The sequence below is a fragment of the Pelobates fuscus genome, chromosome 1 (assembly GCF_036172605.1).
Source record: "Pelobates fuscus isolate aPelFus1 chromosome 1, aPelFus1.pri, whole genome shotgun sequence".
Classification (NCBI taxonomy): domain Eukaryota; kingdom Metazoa; phylum Chordata; class Amphibia; order Anura; family Pelobatidae; genus Pelobates; species Pelobates fuscus.
The window spans coordinates 417,131,501-417,145,070 of NC_086317.1; the positions used below are offsets into that span (position 1 = coordinate 417,131,501).

At 42.3% G+C, this 13,570-nt stretch overlaps 1 protein-coding gene across 1 annotated transcript in view; it reads right to left on the minus strand.

Annotated features, from left to right (window-relative positions):
* Positions 1–2,789: 2,789 nt before the first annotated feature.
* LOC134570037 (sterol O-acyltransferase 2-like) overlaps positions 2,790–13,570 on the minus strand; it is a 104,784-nt gene continuing 94,003 nt past the window's right edge. The window contains exons 10-14 of the mRNA XM_063428478.1: positions 7,956–8,053; positions 7,750–7,848; positions 6,600–6,735; positions 5,754–5,899; positions 2,790–3,893 (exon numbers count right to left, since the gene is read on the minus strand). Coding sequence (XP_063284548.1) covers positions 3,843–3,893; positions 5,754–5,899; positions 6,600–6,735; positions 7,750–7,848; positions 7,956–8,053 — 530 coding nt within the window. The 3' untranslated portion in view covers positions 2,790–3,842. The remainder of the gene's footprint in view (positions 3,894–5,753; positions 5,900–6,599; positions 6,736–7,749; positions 7,849–7,955; positions 8,054–13,570) is intronic.

Here is a 13,570-nt window from a genome sequence, read left to right on the forward strand (position 1 = left end):
GATACTCTATCTGGGTTATTACAGAACATAAAAACCTCTCCTATATAACAGAGGCCAGATGGCTATCTTCCTAAGTAGTCCTTGTTCCTATCACGTATCCAATACACCAAACCGTATAGACATGGATATCGCAACACCAAGGCTGATGCCATATCCAGGCAACATGAGCCATTAGAAGCTGATCCTACTCCCCCTGAACCCATAGTCCCTCCCGCAAACATTGTTGCCGCTACCAACCTCGTGATCTCCTCCCTCTTCCTCGATAAGATAAAAGGTTACCAAAACCAAGCACCACCCGAAACACCCACTGATTTATTGTTCGTACAGGGAAGAGGCAGGAGAGAAGTTATGGCATTATATCACAGGGCAAAGACAGCAGATCATCCAGGTATCAGCAAAACATATGAAATCATAAGAAGACAGTTTTGATGGCCTTCTGCTAGACAGGATATTTAGGAGTATGTTAAGGCTTGCCAAGTCTGTACTCAATCTAAATCCCCTACAAGCAAGCCACCAGATCTTCTTATGCCTCTTTTGGTACCCAAGACTCCTTGGACACACCTCTCCATAGATTTTATTGTGGACTTTCCCCCCTCTGAAGGCCATACAGTCATTTTAATAGTGACTGTCAGATTCTCCAAAATGGGTCACTTCATTCCGCTGAAGAAGCTCCCTTCTGCTGTGCAACTGGCTGAGGTCTTCGCAAAGGAAGTGTTCAGGCTACATGGTATACCAGTAAATGTAGTCTCTGACGGGGGTCCCCAATTCATATTGAGGTTTTGGAGGGGATTCTGTGCAGAAATGGGTATATCTTTGTCCTTTTCCTTGTCCTACAACCCACAGTCAATCGGTCCTGCTGAAAGGGTGTACCAGTCTCTGGAACTTTACTTGCGCTGCTTTGTTAACGAGCACCAGGACAATTGGTCCTGCCTTCTCCCATTGGCTGAGTTTGACAGGAATACAGTCTCTCATGCCTCTACTGGCTTAAGTCCTTTCCAGGTGGCATATGGTGTGCAACCCAGCGTCCTTCCCGGTGTGTTCTCCGACAAGGGAATACCCGCTTTGGACAACCACCTTGCTGCTCTGTGGGAAATGTCGGATCAGGTCCATGCAGCTCTCTCTCGGGCAGCCGAGTCCCAGAAGAGGTTCGCTGATTGCCATAGGGCTGCAGCACCCTGCTTTGTACCTGGTGATAGGGTTTGGCTGTCTACTAGAAACTTGCACCTCCGTGTCCCTTCTATGAAGCTGGTGCCCAAATTCATCGGTCTATTTAGGGTACTGCGCAGGGTCAATCCAGTTTCTAGGGTTCATCAGTCCATGTAGGGTGGAAACATCATAACATTCCAGAAACATCATAACATTCCATCATGGAACGCACGCGGCGTACACAAGACGCAGGTGAACGAAATCCAAACATCATCATCTCTCCTATTTAAATAGAGCATAGTAAAGAGGGGGATAGTCCATACAGACGAAACGTGTTGGATATAGACATTGGAGAATCACTTATTTATTTTTATTGTCTGGCTTATTCCAAGTTCATCACCAGTAGCATCCAGATTCACTGGAAGTGGAGACATGCCTATTTTATCGTCTATTTTGTACGTGCAATCTTAATGAACATGTGTTTTATACCTACCATCTGCACTATTTTTGCTTTCTGCTTTCTCTTGAAGTTTGAGAAAATTATCCACATCTCAGAGAAGATTCAGCTCATATACCCGAGTTAAGGATGATGGGCCCGATTCTATTTATTCTCTTGTGAGTGCTACTTACATATTGCGTGTTTATTGGGATATTACTTAAATGAACTCTGTAGGCACCCAGACCACTTCTGCCCATTGGAGTGGTCTGTGTGCCAACTCCCACTACCCTTAACCCTGCAAGTGTAATTATTGCAGTTTTTTTAGAACTGCAATAATTACCTTGCAGGTTTAAGTCCTCCCCTAGTGGCTGTCCACTAGACAGCCATTAGAGGGCACTTCCTGCTCCATAGCACAGGTTTTCTGTGCTAGAGCGTCGCTGGACGTCCTCGCGCTGTGTGAGGACCTCCAGCGTCGCTCAATTCCCCATAGGAAAGCATTGAAAGCATCCTCAGCCAGCGGGCGGGATCAGTCTCGTCCACTGGCTGACTTAAGGAAGAGGAGGAGCGGCGGCGAGCAGAAACCACCGCCGAGGGACATTGGCGGGGGGTCTCAGGTAAGTGACTGAAGGGGTTTTTACCCCTTCAGCAACCGGGGATGGGGGGTGGGAGGGAGAGAGAACCTGCAGTGCCAGGAACACGGATTGTTTTCCTGGCACTGGAGTGTCCCTTTAATTACACTATGTCCAGTTTGTTTTTCCATTAGATATGCAAAGCTACTAATTCTGTTCGCATATTAAGGTTGTATCACCCTTATCATTGTGATCACTTGGGAGGTGTTGCCCCTATATATTCTAATCTTACTTATTTGCATGTTTTCTTGTTTGTGGTGTTTGGAGAGTACACTATTTAGTAGGCGTTTGGACATTTGCATATAGTGGTTATACTTTATTTTTTGTGTATTTTATATTTTGCCACTTGTTTGAGACTTTGTTCACTAAAATGTATTGAAGCAAATTGTGTATTTGTATTTGACAACCATTGCTCTTACACTAACTTAGCAAGCCTACTAGCAAATATTGAAGAAACAGATAGCAAGTCAATGGGTGGGAATTGTTAAACGATACAATTTAGGAAGAATACTAAATACTAGCAATGTCCCAGAGCAACCATTACCCTGTCAAAAAGACCAACAAAGCATGTGTAATTTATTGCACCACAGTCCTTTAATTGGCCAATATATGCACTTTGTTTTATACATTTAGACTGAGTTAATGTGAACACAATTTGTTATTAAAATGGCTCCTAATGAAATGGCATAACATAATCTTAATATACATGCAATTAACAGCATAACAATTCACCATACAAGTAATGATGTATAGAAAGAGCATGTTATTATTGTTTGCTGGTTGATGCTAGCTAGATAAACTCATGGCAATACTTATCAACAGAGAGAGTGAGAAATTATTTAATTAGAATAAACAGAAGATACAGAGTACAGAGTCTTACTGCGCTTTGGTTAACCTACTTTATAATAGACTTGTAGTGTTGTAGTCAATTTCTTCTTTATCCATGAACAGTGGGGGCATTTGTTCCACTAGCAATATGAGGCCCAAACATCATATAAAAAATAATTAGAAGGAAGAGAGACTGGGAAAGAAGAGCACAACATGAACTTGGAGAAATTAGGGGGATAGCCATTATCAGTTGTGCCAACTGCCCACCTTAAAGGGTTCTGGACAGGTGTACATAATGATTTCTAGATGAATAAGCCTTTATATCCAACAGCAACACAATCTCCATTACAGAACCAACACTTTTGGCTTAGGAAGAAAAATTAGAAGTCTAATTAACATCAGTTTGTTTGTGTAGATCAGCCAGTTATTCTATTAAGACATTTGTTTCAGATACATTGTAATATGGTACATTGTTATTTCATATAATTCCTGGTAGTACCAGGTTCCATGAGGTATGCGGCCATGAAGCAGAACAACTCTGTAACTCTGCATTCTGTGTAAATGACAGCACTCTGGTGTCAGACAAACTCAAAGTCTCTTCAAAGTCCATAGAAATAGTCACATAGAAATCTGGACAATGTTGCTTGCTTGGTTTCTACAACAGTACAGATTACATCTAGAGGATAAGGATGCTGTAGCCACATACATCCATATTTAGCCATGTAGTATTACAGAATTTCCAATGCAACACATATGTGTTCAACGTTTCACAGAACGCTAAACAGTCCAATCTTAATTAACTATATCTGACATGACCAAGAACGAGGAGTCACCAATCCCCAGAATGTTTTCTGTGAAGAGAAAAAACATCAGTGAAAATACAGTATCTACCAACAATTGCAGTTTCAATGTAAAATAATACCAAGACTTCCTTCAAATTGTAGAAACTTAAAATATGAAACCAGGTAAAAAAAAGAACAATTTAAAAAAAGTGAAAAAAAGTGTCTCCCCCATACACACAAACAAACCCCAAACACAGAGCCAACATATTTTGGCAATTAATTATTATTATTGTCATTTATATTCATAACATAGTTTTCTTATTCACAGCTAATATTTTTTGGGCAATATTCCTCAGCACATACATGCCCAATATCTAATCCAACCAAAGTATCGGCATATAATGCCTGTAACGGCACCCCAGGCATAAAAGGGGTTAAAAGCCGTTTAGTATATATTCCCCTTCCAGATACAATGTCAGCTACCAAAGACACCAATCCGCCGAACAGGAAGAACCATACGAATGCTCCAAACCATACGAATACTCCAAACAGCCGAACAGGAAAAAACATACGAATAGGTTTACACTCCAGACAGCCAAATAGTAAAACCATACGAATAACCACCCCAAGTACGAAACGAGGCTCCGTATTGAGGGTCAGCAGTTGATCTGTTTAAATAAATATGAATAGTGCGATATTCATATTTATGATTGTGATTAGGAGGTTGGTTTTGGGTTAACCTCGAATACCTGCACCCTACGTAATTGAGTGCCAGCACACTTTGTGTTTTTTGTTGATCTGTTTAATGTGGGCTACCTGCCCGGTATTTATGCAGGTCTTCCACCAGGTGGACACTCCCCTAGGGGACCTGATGGAAAACTGGGACACATATTGGACATTAACCAATCAGGACAGTTTAGCAGTAAACACTCCCACATCCACATTGTAATCCCTCCTCTCTATCCTGGAGATAATTGGGAAGTAACTCAATTATCTCCGAGGAAAGAGCACAAACTCCATTTTACACATGTTACTAAAAAGACATAAAAATACATAATACTAAAACTACCGAATAAAATATGCATGTTCAACACATCCCCAGATAGCTTAGATCTGAGCGCACATTATTACCGAATGGCACTCAGATCACATACATACAGTTCAATCGCCATGGAGCCAAAGTCTTTCACATAGTCTTTTGTTATACAAATAGGCTCCATTGCATAGCTATCTGGGATAACACTGTTTACCCAGCCAAAGTCCCGAACGGCCCAGTGTTCGTATAAACGAATGGATACCGGAGAAGGGAGGTCGGCGGCTTCAGCGGTGTTTAGTTCCAGAGTTTTGTAGCTGAACACCGCTGGCCGTTCGACGGTTTAAGATGGCCGCCGCCACGTGTTCGGCTATACAAAGACGGCCACCTAGCGTTCGTCAATTATGCTGCAGTTAACCGCAGCTTCTGGGAGGTCAATTGCCTGCACACTCCATACCCATTTGGTCCGGTCATTCGTACGTTTGTTAGGTAAATTGAATTTACCGAACACCATAGCAGAAAAGCACGAACAAGCATTTCTACAGGGGGGAATAAAAGTTTTAACATAGGGGCCATAGTCCTGAGGCAGCAGGCTTGTATTGTATGTATTTTTGAATAAGACAGATCTCTATTAGTATCACTCAAATTATTTTATTATTTAAATTAACAAATCCAAAATGGCAACATGTAGGACCCATCTAAATGGTCAACTCGATTTAAGCATGTTAAGATTATTTAAGGATTGTTTTGTTATACAATTTATGTTTAATCTAGATGTAAGAACTATATGTACCCTAGAGCACAAATAAATGACAAATACTTTAGAGGAGAACACCTTCACAGTGCTGGATCGAAGATAAGCTAAAAATCTCCAGTGCTTCCTTTGTTATACATACCTCAGTGAGAGGGCAGTGTTTTTGTGCGTACCACTCCTGACAGTATAGACACAACTGGATACCCTGGCCAATAAACAGGAAGGTCCAAACCACCACGTTCCACAATGGGCTTGTAAGATTATCATTAATGAAGAAGTTGAAGACGACTGGGTGTGAAAGAAAACCAAAAATAAAATAAATTATTACAAAAGAGATTTAAGAACCTGTTGGGGTTTGGACAGACATCCATCAGCTGTGCAAAATGTAAAATATAAGGGCTTACTCCACAAAGATTTCCACTATGACAATCTATAAAATACTTTGGAAAGCTCCAGATGTTACAGGTTTCATCTTGGTGGGATCTGGTAGTGCATTTGCAGAATAAGGTGGACAAATTATGTAAAAAGACAATAACTTAACTAAAAAGTAATTTGACAGAATTTTTTGTTTGTTGATTGCTTAAAAGCAATGGCTCAGTATCAGGTTTTGTTTTTTCAGGATAACCTTTTGAGATTTTACAATGAACAAAGGAACAAGTGTTACAATATCTTCCAAAATGTACAAATTGTCTCTCTATTTCTCTAGATATTTCTTCTGGGCAACTAAACTGAGCAACAGCACTGATCATTGGATTAACTTGATCACAGGGGTTTGCACTATGTTCTTCCCCATGTATTTGGAAGAAAGTTTTTATTTAAAGGATCATCATTTGGCTCATTTATTTTGAGAAACAAGTGTTTACGTTGCCCAAATTGAAAAAAAATAAAATAAAAAGAGAGAAATGGGTGGGAGCTCAAACAATAGGAATCTAACACTATTTCTACATAAAGATAGAACCTGTAAGTCTTGAACGTGTGAAGCCATTACCTCCAAAGATGGCAAACAAGCAAAACATGACCGGGTAGAAATAACCAAGTGACAACGTTAAGGCATATTCGTGTACGATGGCCGACATGAAGAATACAGCCAGCATTGCTCCTGTGCGGAACCGACGATTACACAGCTGCAAAGGAGATGGTCTGCTTAATAAACAGTTACTGAGATATTCTAAAACTATCATTTTATTTTTTAACCTAAAAGATCCACTGGGTTTCTATATCCAAGACCTACAACAGTGTTCCAGAAGGATTGGTACCCAACCCCAACCTGCATTTTGCTTTTGAATGCATTACATGTAAATGGTTATAGGATGCGTTAATATTGCTTTGCCTATGTGCTTATGAGATTGGATCTTGGTTGTGATTTTATACAAAAGCATCTGAGGGAGATCCAACTAAATGCAACAAAGGGGGCATACAGACTATCAACAGTCACACAATTGAATAGATTGAATTCACACTCTGACACAAGTCATTGAGTTTACTGTCAGTGTTGACATTAACATTAACCTCACCTAGACCTACAGCAATGCGTTTGTTTGTGGTCTGATATTAACTGGCTACAATGAAGAAAGAGCTATTACCAAACATGAAACAAAAAAGTTTATATAGATGAAAAGTCCAGATTTGAAAAAGAAATACAAATTAGTACACTGTACATATAATGGACTAAATGTTGGCTTAAGGCTTAACCTGAATTTTACTGTAGTAAGAACATAGCTCAGACGGAAAAAAGCATAAACATCTCACACCACATCCATTGTCAAGATAAACCAATAAAGTAATATAACCATTTTTTATGAAGAGTCCAATTCTTCAACGGGATAAGGAATATTTTTTGCTGTATATTAACTTTTTTTTATCTTATAAGAAAATAAAATACAAAACACGTGTAAATTGGTTTGTACTGAAAAACTTTAATTTATTAAATTAAAGACACAGTAAATGCAACATCCTACATTGACCACAAAAAATTGAAAAAAAAAGTACTCATACCACAGTGTGGTTTATAGGTTTATCTTGACACTGGTCTAGGTGTGAGTTTGTCTGGCTCTAGTCCTCCTAAGCTATTTTCTTACTACATGAAACAAAAAATCATGAGAACAAAACATTGGTCAGGGGCCACCTGAAATGCTTACCCATAGAATGTCTTGATAAACATAATAATACAACCAATCATAGATAACGACATTCCATGTGCGGTAATAATTTGAAAATGATTTTGAATTCCACCAATCCTAGATAAGAGGAAGTAACATAGATCAGTGCATATACATATATTATTAAAATAAAATTAGATTTTGACGTATTTGGAAGAAAATGAAATAAGTAATTGTCACATTACCTTGTAGAACATACGATCTGCAAAGCGCAACATCTCTGCAAAGGCATTTAACCAGCAGTGCAGTATGGCAAAGAACGAACTCAGTAGAATAAAGGTGCCTGTGACAGTAAGAGGGACAATGTGACATGTGAAAAATTAGCTTCTATTATCAAAAACATATGATAAAAGAAACACTGGTGCACAGTGGCAGCTGGAGAAGTTTAAAGATAGTGGGGCGCTGCCCCCCTGACTTCTTGAGATCTACCCACTTAACCCAATGTAATCATCCACTGACCCAATGACACTGCACCCTTATGTAGGATACAACAACAACGACTTGAAATAGGTTCAAATCCACCTACTGATGCTGTTACCCAATGACAGTCCTAAAACTCAGGATAATAAGCAGGCCTGTCTGTAAGGAAATCCAAGGTATGATGCCCCATGCAAAGTATGTGGCTGACATCGATCCTGATAATGGTCATTGTCGGCTACCCCTCCAATCGCAATGTACCAGCCTCTCACAATGATGGGGAATATGTTAAAGAGGAAATGGTGCCTCAAAAAAAGGTAAAGCATAGATAGAATAGTGGAAGAATAACTCTACTGGCATAATAAAGGCTGTATAATGTAGGTGTCTGGATTAAAAACCAAGAGAGAATTCACAGAGGTGACACGTTTCAAACCCTCCAACGCTGATTCAGAGAGGAAGAGTAGAAACTATTGCTGAAATACAATCGTCAAAAATTCTGTCTGCTGTCTGTGAGAATGGAATAATTATTTTAGCAGGCAAAACAACTTTAATTTATATTCGTGCTCCAACCTCTTTTTAATAATATAATATTAAAGAGCTACTGTTATCCTTCTCAGAAGCATTTGATTGAACCATTGCCCTGGCTCAGAGCATGCGTGCTTGCACGGCAGTAGGGGTGTACAGAGGACGAAGGGGATTAAATAAAAATGGACCACTATTGAACGGAGGGTTTTAATAGAATGGAGATTCTGTTATTTTTGCACAGGGTTGGAATTGGGCAGCTGGAACAGAGTTCCAAACTGCCTCAGTCACATGTGGCAGGGGTGCAACTATCTATGTGATGTATGTACTTTTGTACTCCATAAAGAGAGACTGACCGTTGGCCCTAATTCCCTGGAACTGTTTTGGGCATAAGGACCATGTGCACGGTCGGTCAAAACTATGACTTCCAGGAAATTCCTGAACCCCTGAACCCAGTGGCGTACATACAGGGGTCGCAGCTGCGACTGGGTCCGGCCCACCATGGGGCCCTGCAACCCCTGCGACCCGGTATGTACCCACTGGCCCAGGAGCTGGTCACATCACGGCCCCCCCAAAGCTGGCCCTGGTATTACGGGTGGGCTGGTAGGCGCGCGAGGGAGCACTCTCCCCTGAGTGCTTCCTCTTCAGCTCCCTCGCGCACCGTACTGATACCGGAGCCGGAAGATGACATCATCTTCCGGCGCCGGCATCCCTACGCGACGTGCGAGGGAGCTGAAGAGGAAGCACTCGGGGAGAGTGCTCCTTCGCGCGCCCGCCAGCCAACCTGCCCGCAAGACCGGCCACCCAGGAGCCCAGCAGCACCACTGGACCCCAGGGAATCCCCTCAGCACTCCAAAAGGTAAGGAGGCTGGGCGATTAAATTTAAAAAACATGTTAGTGTGTTAGTGTGTGTTAGTGTGTTAGTGTTAGTGCGTGTGTGTTAGTGCGTGTGTGTTAGTGTATGTGTGTGTTAGTGTTAGTGTGTGTGTGTTAGTGTGTGTGTGTGTTAGAGTGGGTGGAGGATGGCGAGACCCCAACCAAGCTGCAGCGGTTCGTGTGATCTGCGGTAGTTCTGGTGTTCCAGAGAAGTGCTTACGGTACTCATCAGTAATAGGAAGCAGAGATTGCTGGAGGTACCCGGTCAGAGTGCCAGGCGGTCCGTCACAGTCAATATTTAAGATTTAGGTGGTTACCACGGAAGGGATATATCTCCATGTCGCCAGATGTCCCATATCTTATGGAAGGATCTAGGGACTCACGAACCTGGGTGGTCAGTCTGTCCATTGCTAGGCTGTTGTGGATTTTCTTTTTTATTTGGTGGGACATGGGGTTGTTAGGGGTGGCCCATGTTTCTGCCATTGCCCTGCGCATAGTCATTTCTCATGAATGGTTCTATTGGTTTTGACAGTAAAAGGGCCCAATGCTCCAGTGGGAAAGGTCTGCTAAGAAGTCTGGATAGTAGAGACACCACCATTTTCCAGACTGGAACGATCTTCCGGCAGGTCCACCAGCAGTGGACGAAGGTACCAGTCTCTCCACATTGTTTCCAACAGAGGTTGAAAGGTATTAATTTCATGGTGGCTAAGCGGTGAGGGGTTAAGTACCATCTGAACAGCATCTTATAAGCTTGTTCTAGATGGGTGACACAGATGGTAATGGATGGGATCGCGTCCCAGATTTCGGGCCAGTCCATGGGGTCATTTAGTGGTCCATGTCTTTTTCCCATGCTTTAATGTATGGTAAAGTGAGATGCGTGTGGCTCGTTGCCAGTGTAATGTAAAGGTCAGAAATTTGGCCCGTTCTAGCTGGTGCTAGGAGGCCGTCTCTTTCGAAGGCCATGGGGGTGGATGTTGCCACTAGTCGAACTGCCTTAGGGGAGGCGAAGTTGGAGGAAATCTGAAGTGGTCAAAAGAAGTCAGGGTTTCAAGGTTTGGGAGGCCTGAAAATGTGATTAGTTCTCCATTTGTGTATAGATGTCCCAGTCTCGTGATATCTCGGTGTTCATAGTGAGCGTAGTGCTTTGGGGTGAGTACTGGAGCAAACATATTGTTTCTGAGTATATGGGTTAGGGGTGATATGCCTGAGGATAGGTCGTATTTGTCTCGTAAGCGGTCCCAGAGGTCGATTATGTATGGGATCGTTGAGGATGTGACGGTGGGGTAGGGGTCTGTATTGCTTTGGAAGCCATATATAGAGTGATGAGTGGTCCCAGCCAAAGATAGAGTGTTCTAGATTCACCCTGTGTTTTGTGCCAGTTTTGTAGTTGAGTAAGGTGGGTGGCTTGGCGGTAGTGTAAGAGGTTGGGGAGTCCCAAACCTCCTGCGCGTTTAGGGACGTATAGTGTAGTTCGGCAAACCAGTCGCTTGTGACCGTTCCAGATGAGCGTATCTATGGCTGATTATAGTTGACAGAGATCTGTTGTTTTGCTGGGAATGTGGAGGGTTTAGAAGAGGTAGAGGAATCTGGGTTGGAGGTTAATTTTGATTGATGTTACTCTTCCAATCCATGAGATGCTCATGGGTTTCCAGTGGTTCAAGTTCCAGTGGTTCAAGTATGAGTGGGTTGTAGTTAGCTGTGTATAGGGAGGTAGTATCTGTGGTGAGTTGCACAACCAAGTATGTGATTGCCTTGGGGTTTATATGTAAGGGAAAGGGGTTACTCAGGTTATTCAGACGTTCTTTGGGTATATTGAGGGGCTTTAGGTCCGATTTCATGGCGTTAAGTTTATATCACGATATCATGGAGTAGGTTTGCATGAGGTGTAATAAGGCTGGTATTGAGGTTTCTGGCTCAGTTATTGTCAGCAGAATATTGTCTGCATATGCTGATTCTTTAAATGTCTCTCCCCTGATTGTTATTCCTTTCAGTTCCCGAGATTCCCGCATCGCTTACAAAAGGGGTTCTACTGACAAGGCGAAGAGAAGAGGAGACAGTGGGCATCCTTGACGTGTCCCGTTGTGGATTGGGAAAGAGAATGGTGGGATGCTAGGAAGCAGTAGGTAGCCTTGCGGGGACCGATATGTCGCGGTGAGGAAGTCCTGGAAGTCTGCTGGAAATCCCAAGTGGTCTAGGACCGTGCTTAAGTAAGGCCAGAGAAGGCGATCAAAGGCCTTCTTGGCATCTAGGGAGATCATGGCCAGCGGCAATTCTCTACGATTGGCGTACCAAATCAGGTCAATGTTTCATTGGGTGTTGTCAGATACCTGTCTGTTGGGGATGAATCCGACTTGGTCAGGGTGTATTAACTTTTCCATTATTGGGTTCAGTCATGCTGTCATGATTTTGGCCATCAATTTGATGTCCACATTGAGTAATGAAATTGGTCGAAGTGACCTGGGTCCTCATGGGATTTGCCTGGCTTGGGTATGAGTATGATGTTTTCTTGCACCAGGTCAGGTGGGAGCGTGTCACCTGTCAATATGGCGTTAAAGACCTTACCAAGTTTGGGTAGTAATATGTCGCTAAAGGACTTATAATATAGTGCTGAATAGCCGTCCGGGCCAGGGCACTTGTTGGGTTTAAGGCAACCCAGAGCCGCTGCCAACTCTATCTCGGTGACTTCGGTGGAGAGCAGTTGTTTTGCTGTGTTGGAGAGTATGGGTAGTTGAAGCTTTTGGAGGAATGTAGTGGTGAGAGTATGTATGCGGTCTGTTTGGGGATGTGGGGTGTGATTGTATAAATTTGCGAAATAGGATTGGAAGACTTCGCCAATTTTCACTGGGTCATCGCTTAGGATGCCGTCCGCAATGCATGTTTTAGAGATCTTCTTTGATTCTATGGTGCGTTTAGGTTTGCGGGCTAGCATGGTATCTGCCTTATTACTTTTCTCATAATATTTTTGTTTTGTCCAGAGAAGGGCTTTCGCCATGTCTTTTAGTGAGAGTTGTTTAACCCCTTAAGGACACATGACATGTGCAACATGTCATGATTCCCTTTTATTCCAGAAGTTTGGTCCTTAAGGGGTTAAGGAGTTCTCTGGTGGCATTAAGTTGTTCTAAGTTTGCAGGGGTCGGGTTTCGTTTGTGAACGTGTTATAAGCAGTCGAGGTCGGACATGGCTCGGAGCATAGGGGTGTGCTCACCAGATGTCAATTAGGGTATGCGAGCTCAGGAATTGGGAGATGAGAGGGTCATTTGAGGATGGCCACAATCCCCCCAACCTAGACCTGTCCGTTGGGGGGGGATAGACTGCATTACAGTCTCCTCCTATTACCGTGTGTGTTGCAGCGAGTGATGCTAGATGGATAGAGAAAAGGGTCCAGAATGCATGATCTGGGGTGGATGGGGAATATATAGATGTGGTGTTGCACTTTTAAAACCAAAAAAACCAAAACCGTTTGAAAACAAGTAAGTTCAATGTTCTCCAACTTGAGCTTTATAGGTAAAATTTGGTAATTTGCTTGTTGATTGACTACTCATTTCTAATTATTGAAACCATTTAGAAAAATAGGAAGAATCATGAGAGGCAATCTAAAAGGACTGCATGGGGAATGGAAAGAGAGACGATAAAGGCTCAAGATGTGGGCTAACGAGCTAATACTCTGCTGGAAATTAAAGTATAAATGTGGATATAGTAACAAAATAAAAGTGATCCTTAGCAGTGAAGTCATAATAGGTGATGTCATAAATGTAACTATAGCTGCCTGAACATTCTATTTTCTCCTAGTTATATCCAAAGCTCTGACACAGTGACTGACTGACACAGTGTGTCTATGGGTGTCATTATCTCAATGGCATACAGATCTATGCTTCAGCTGGATATGTCCAAAGACTTGGAGTTGGATTAACCTCGATCTGATCTGAAGCAATGGAAATTCTAGAAGGGGAGCATTATATTTTGTCTATTTGTATACCCTTTGTCA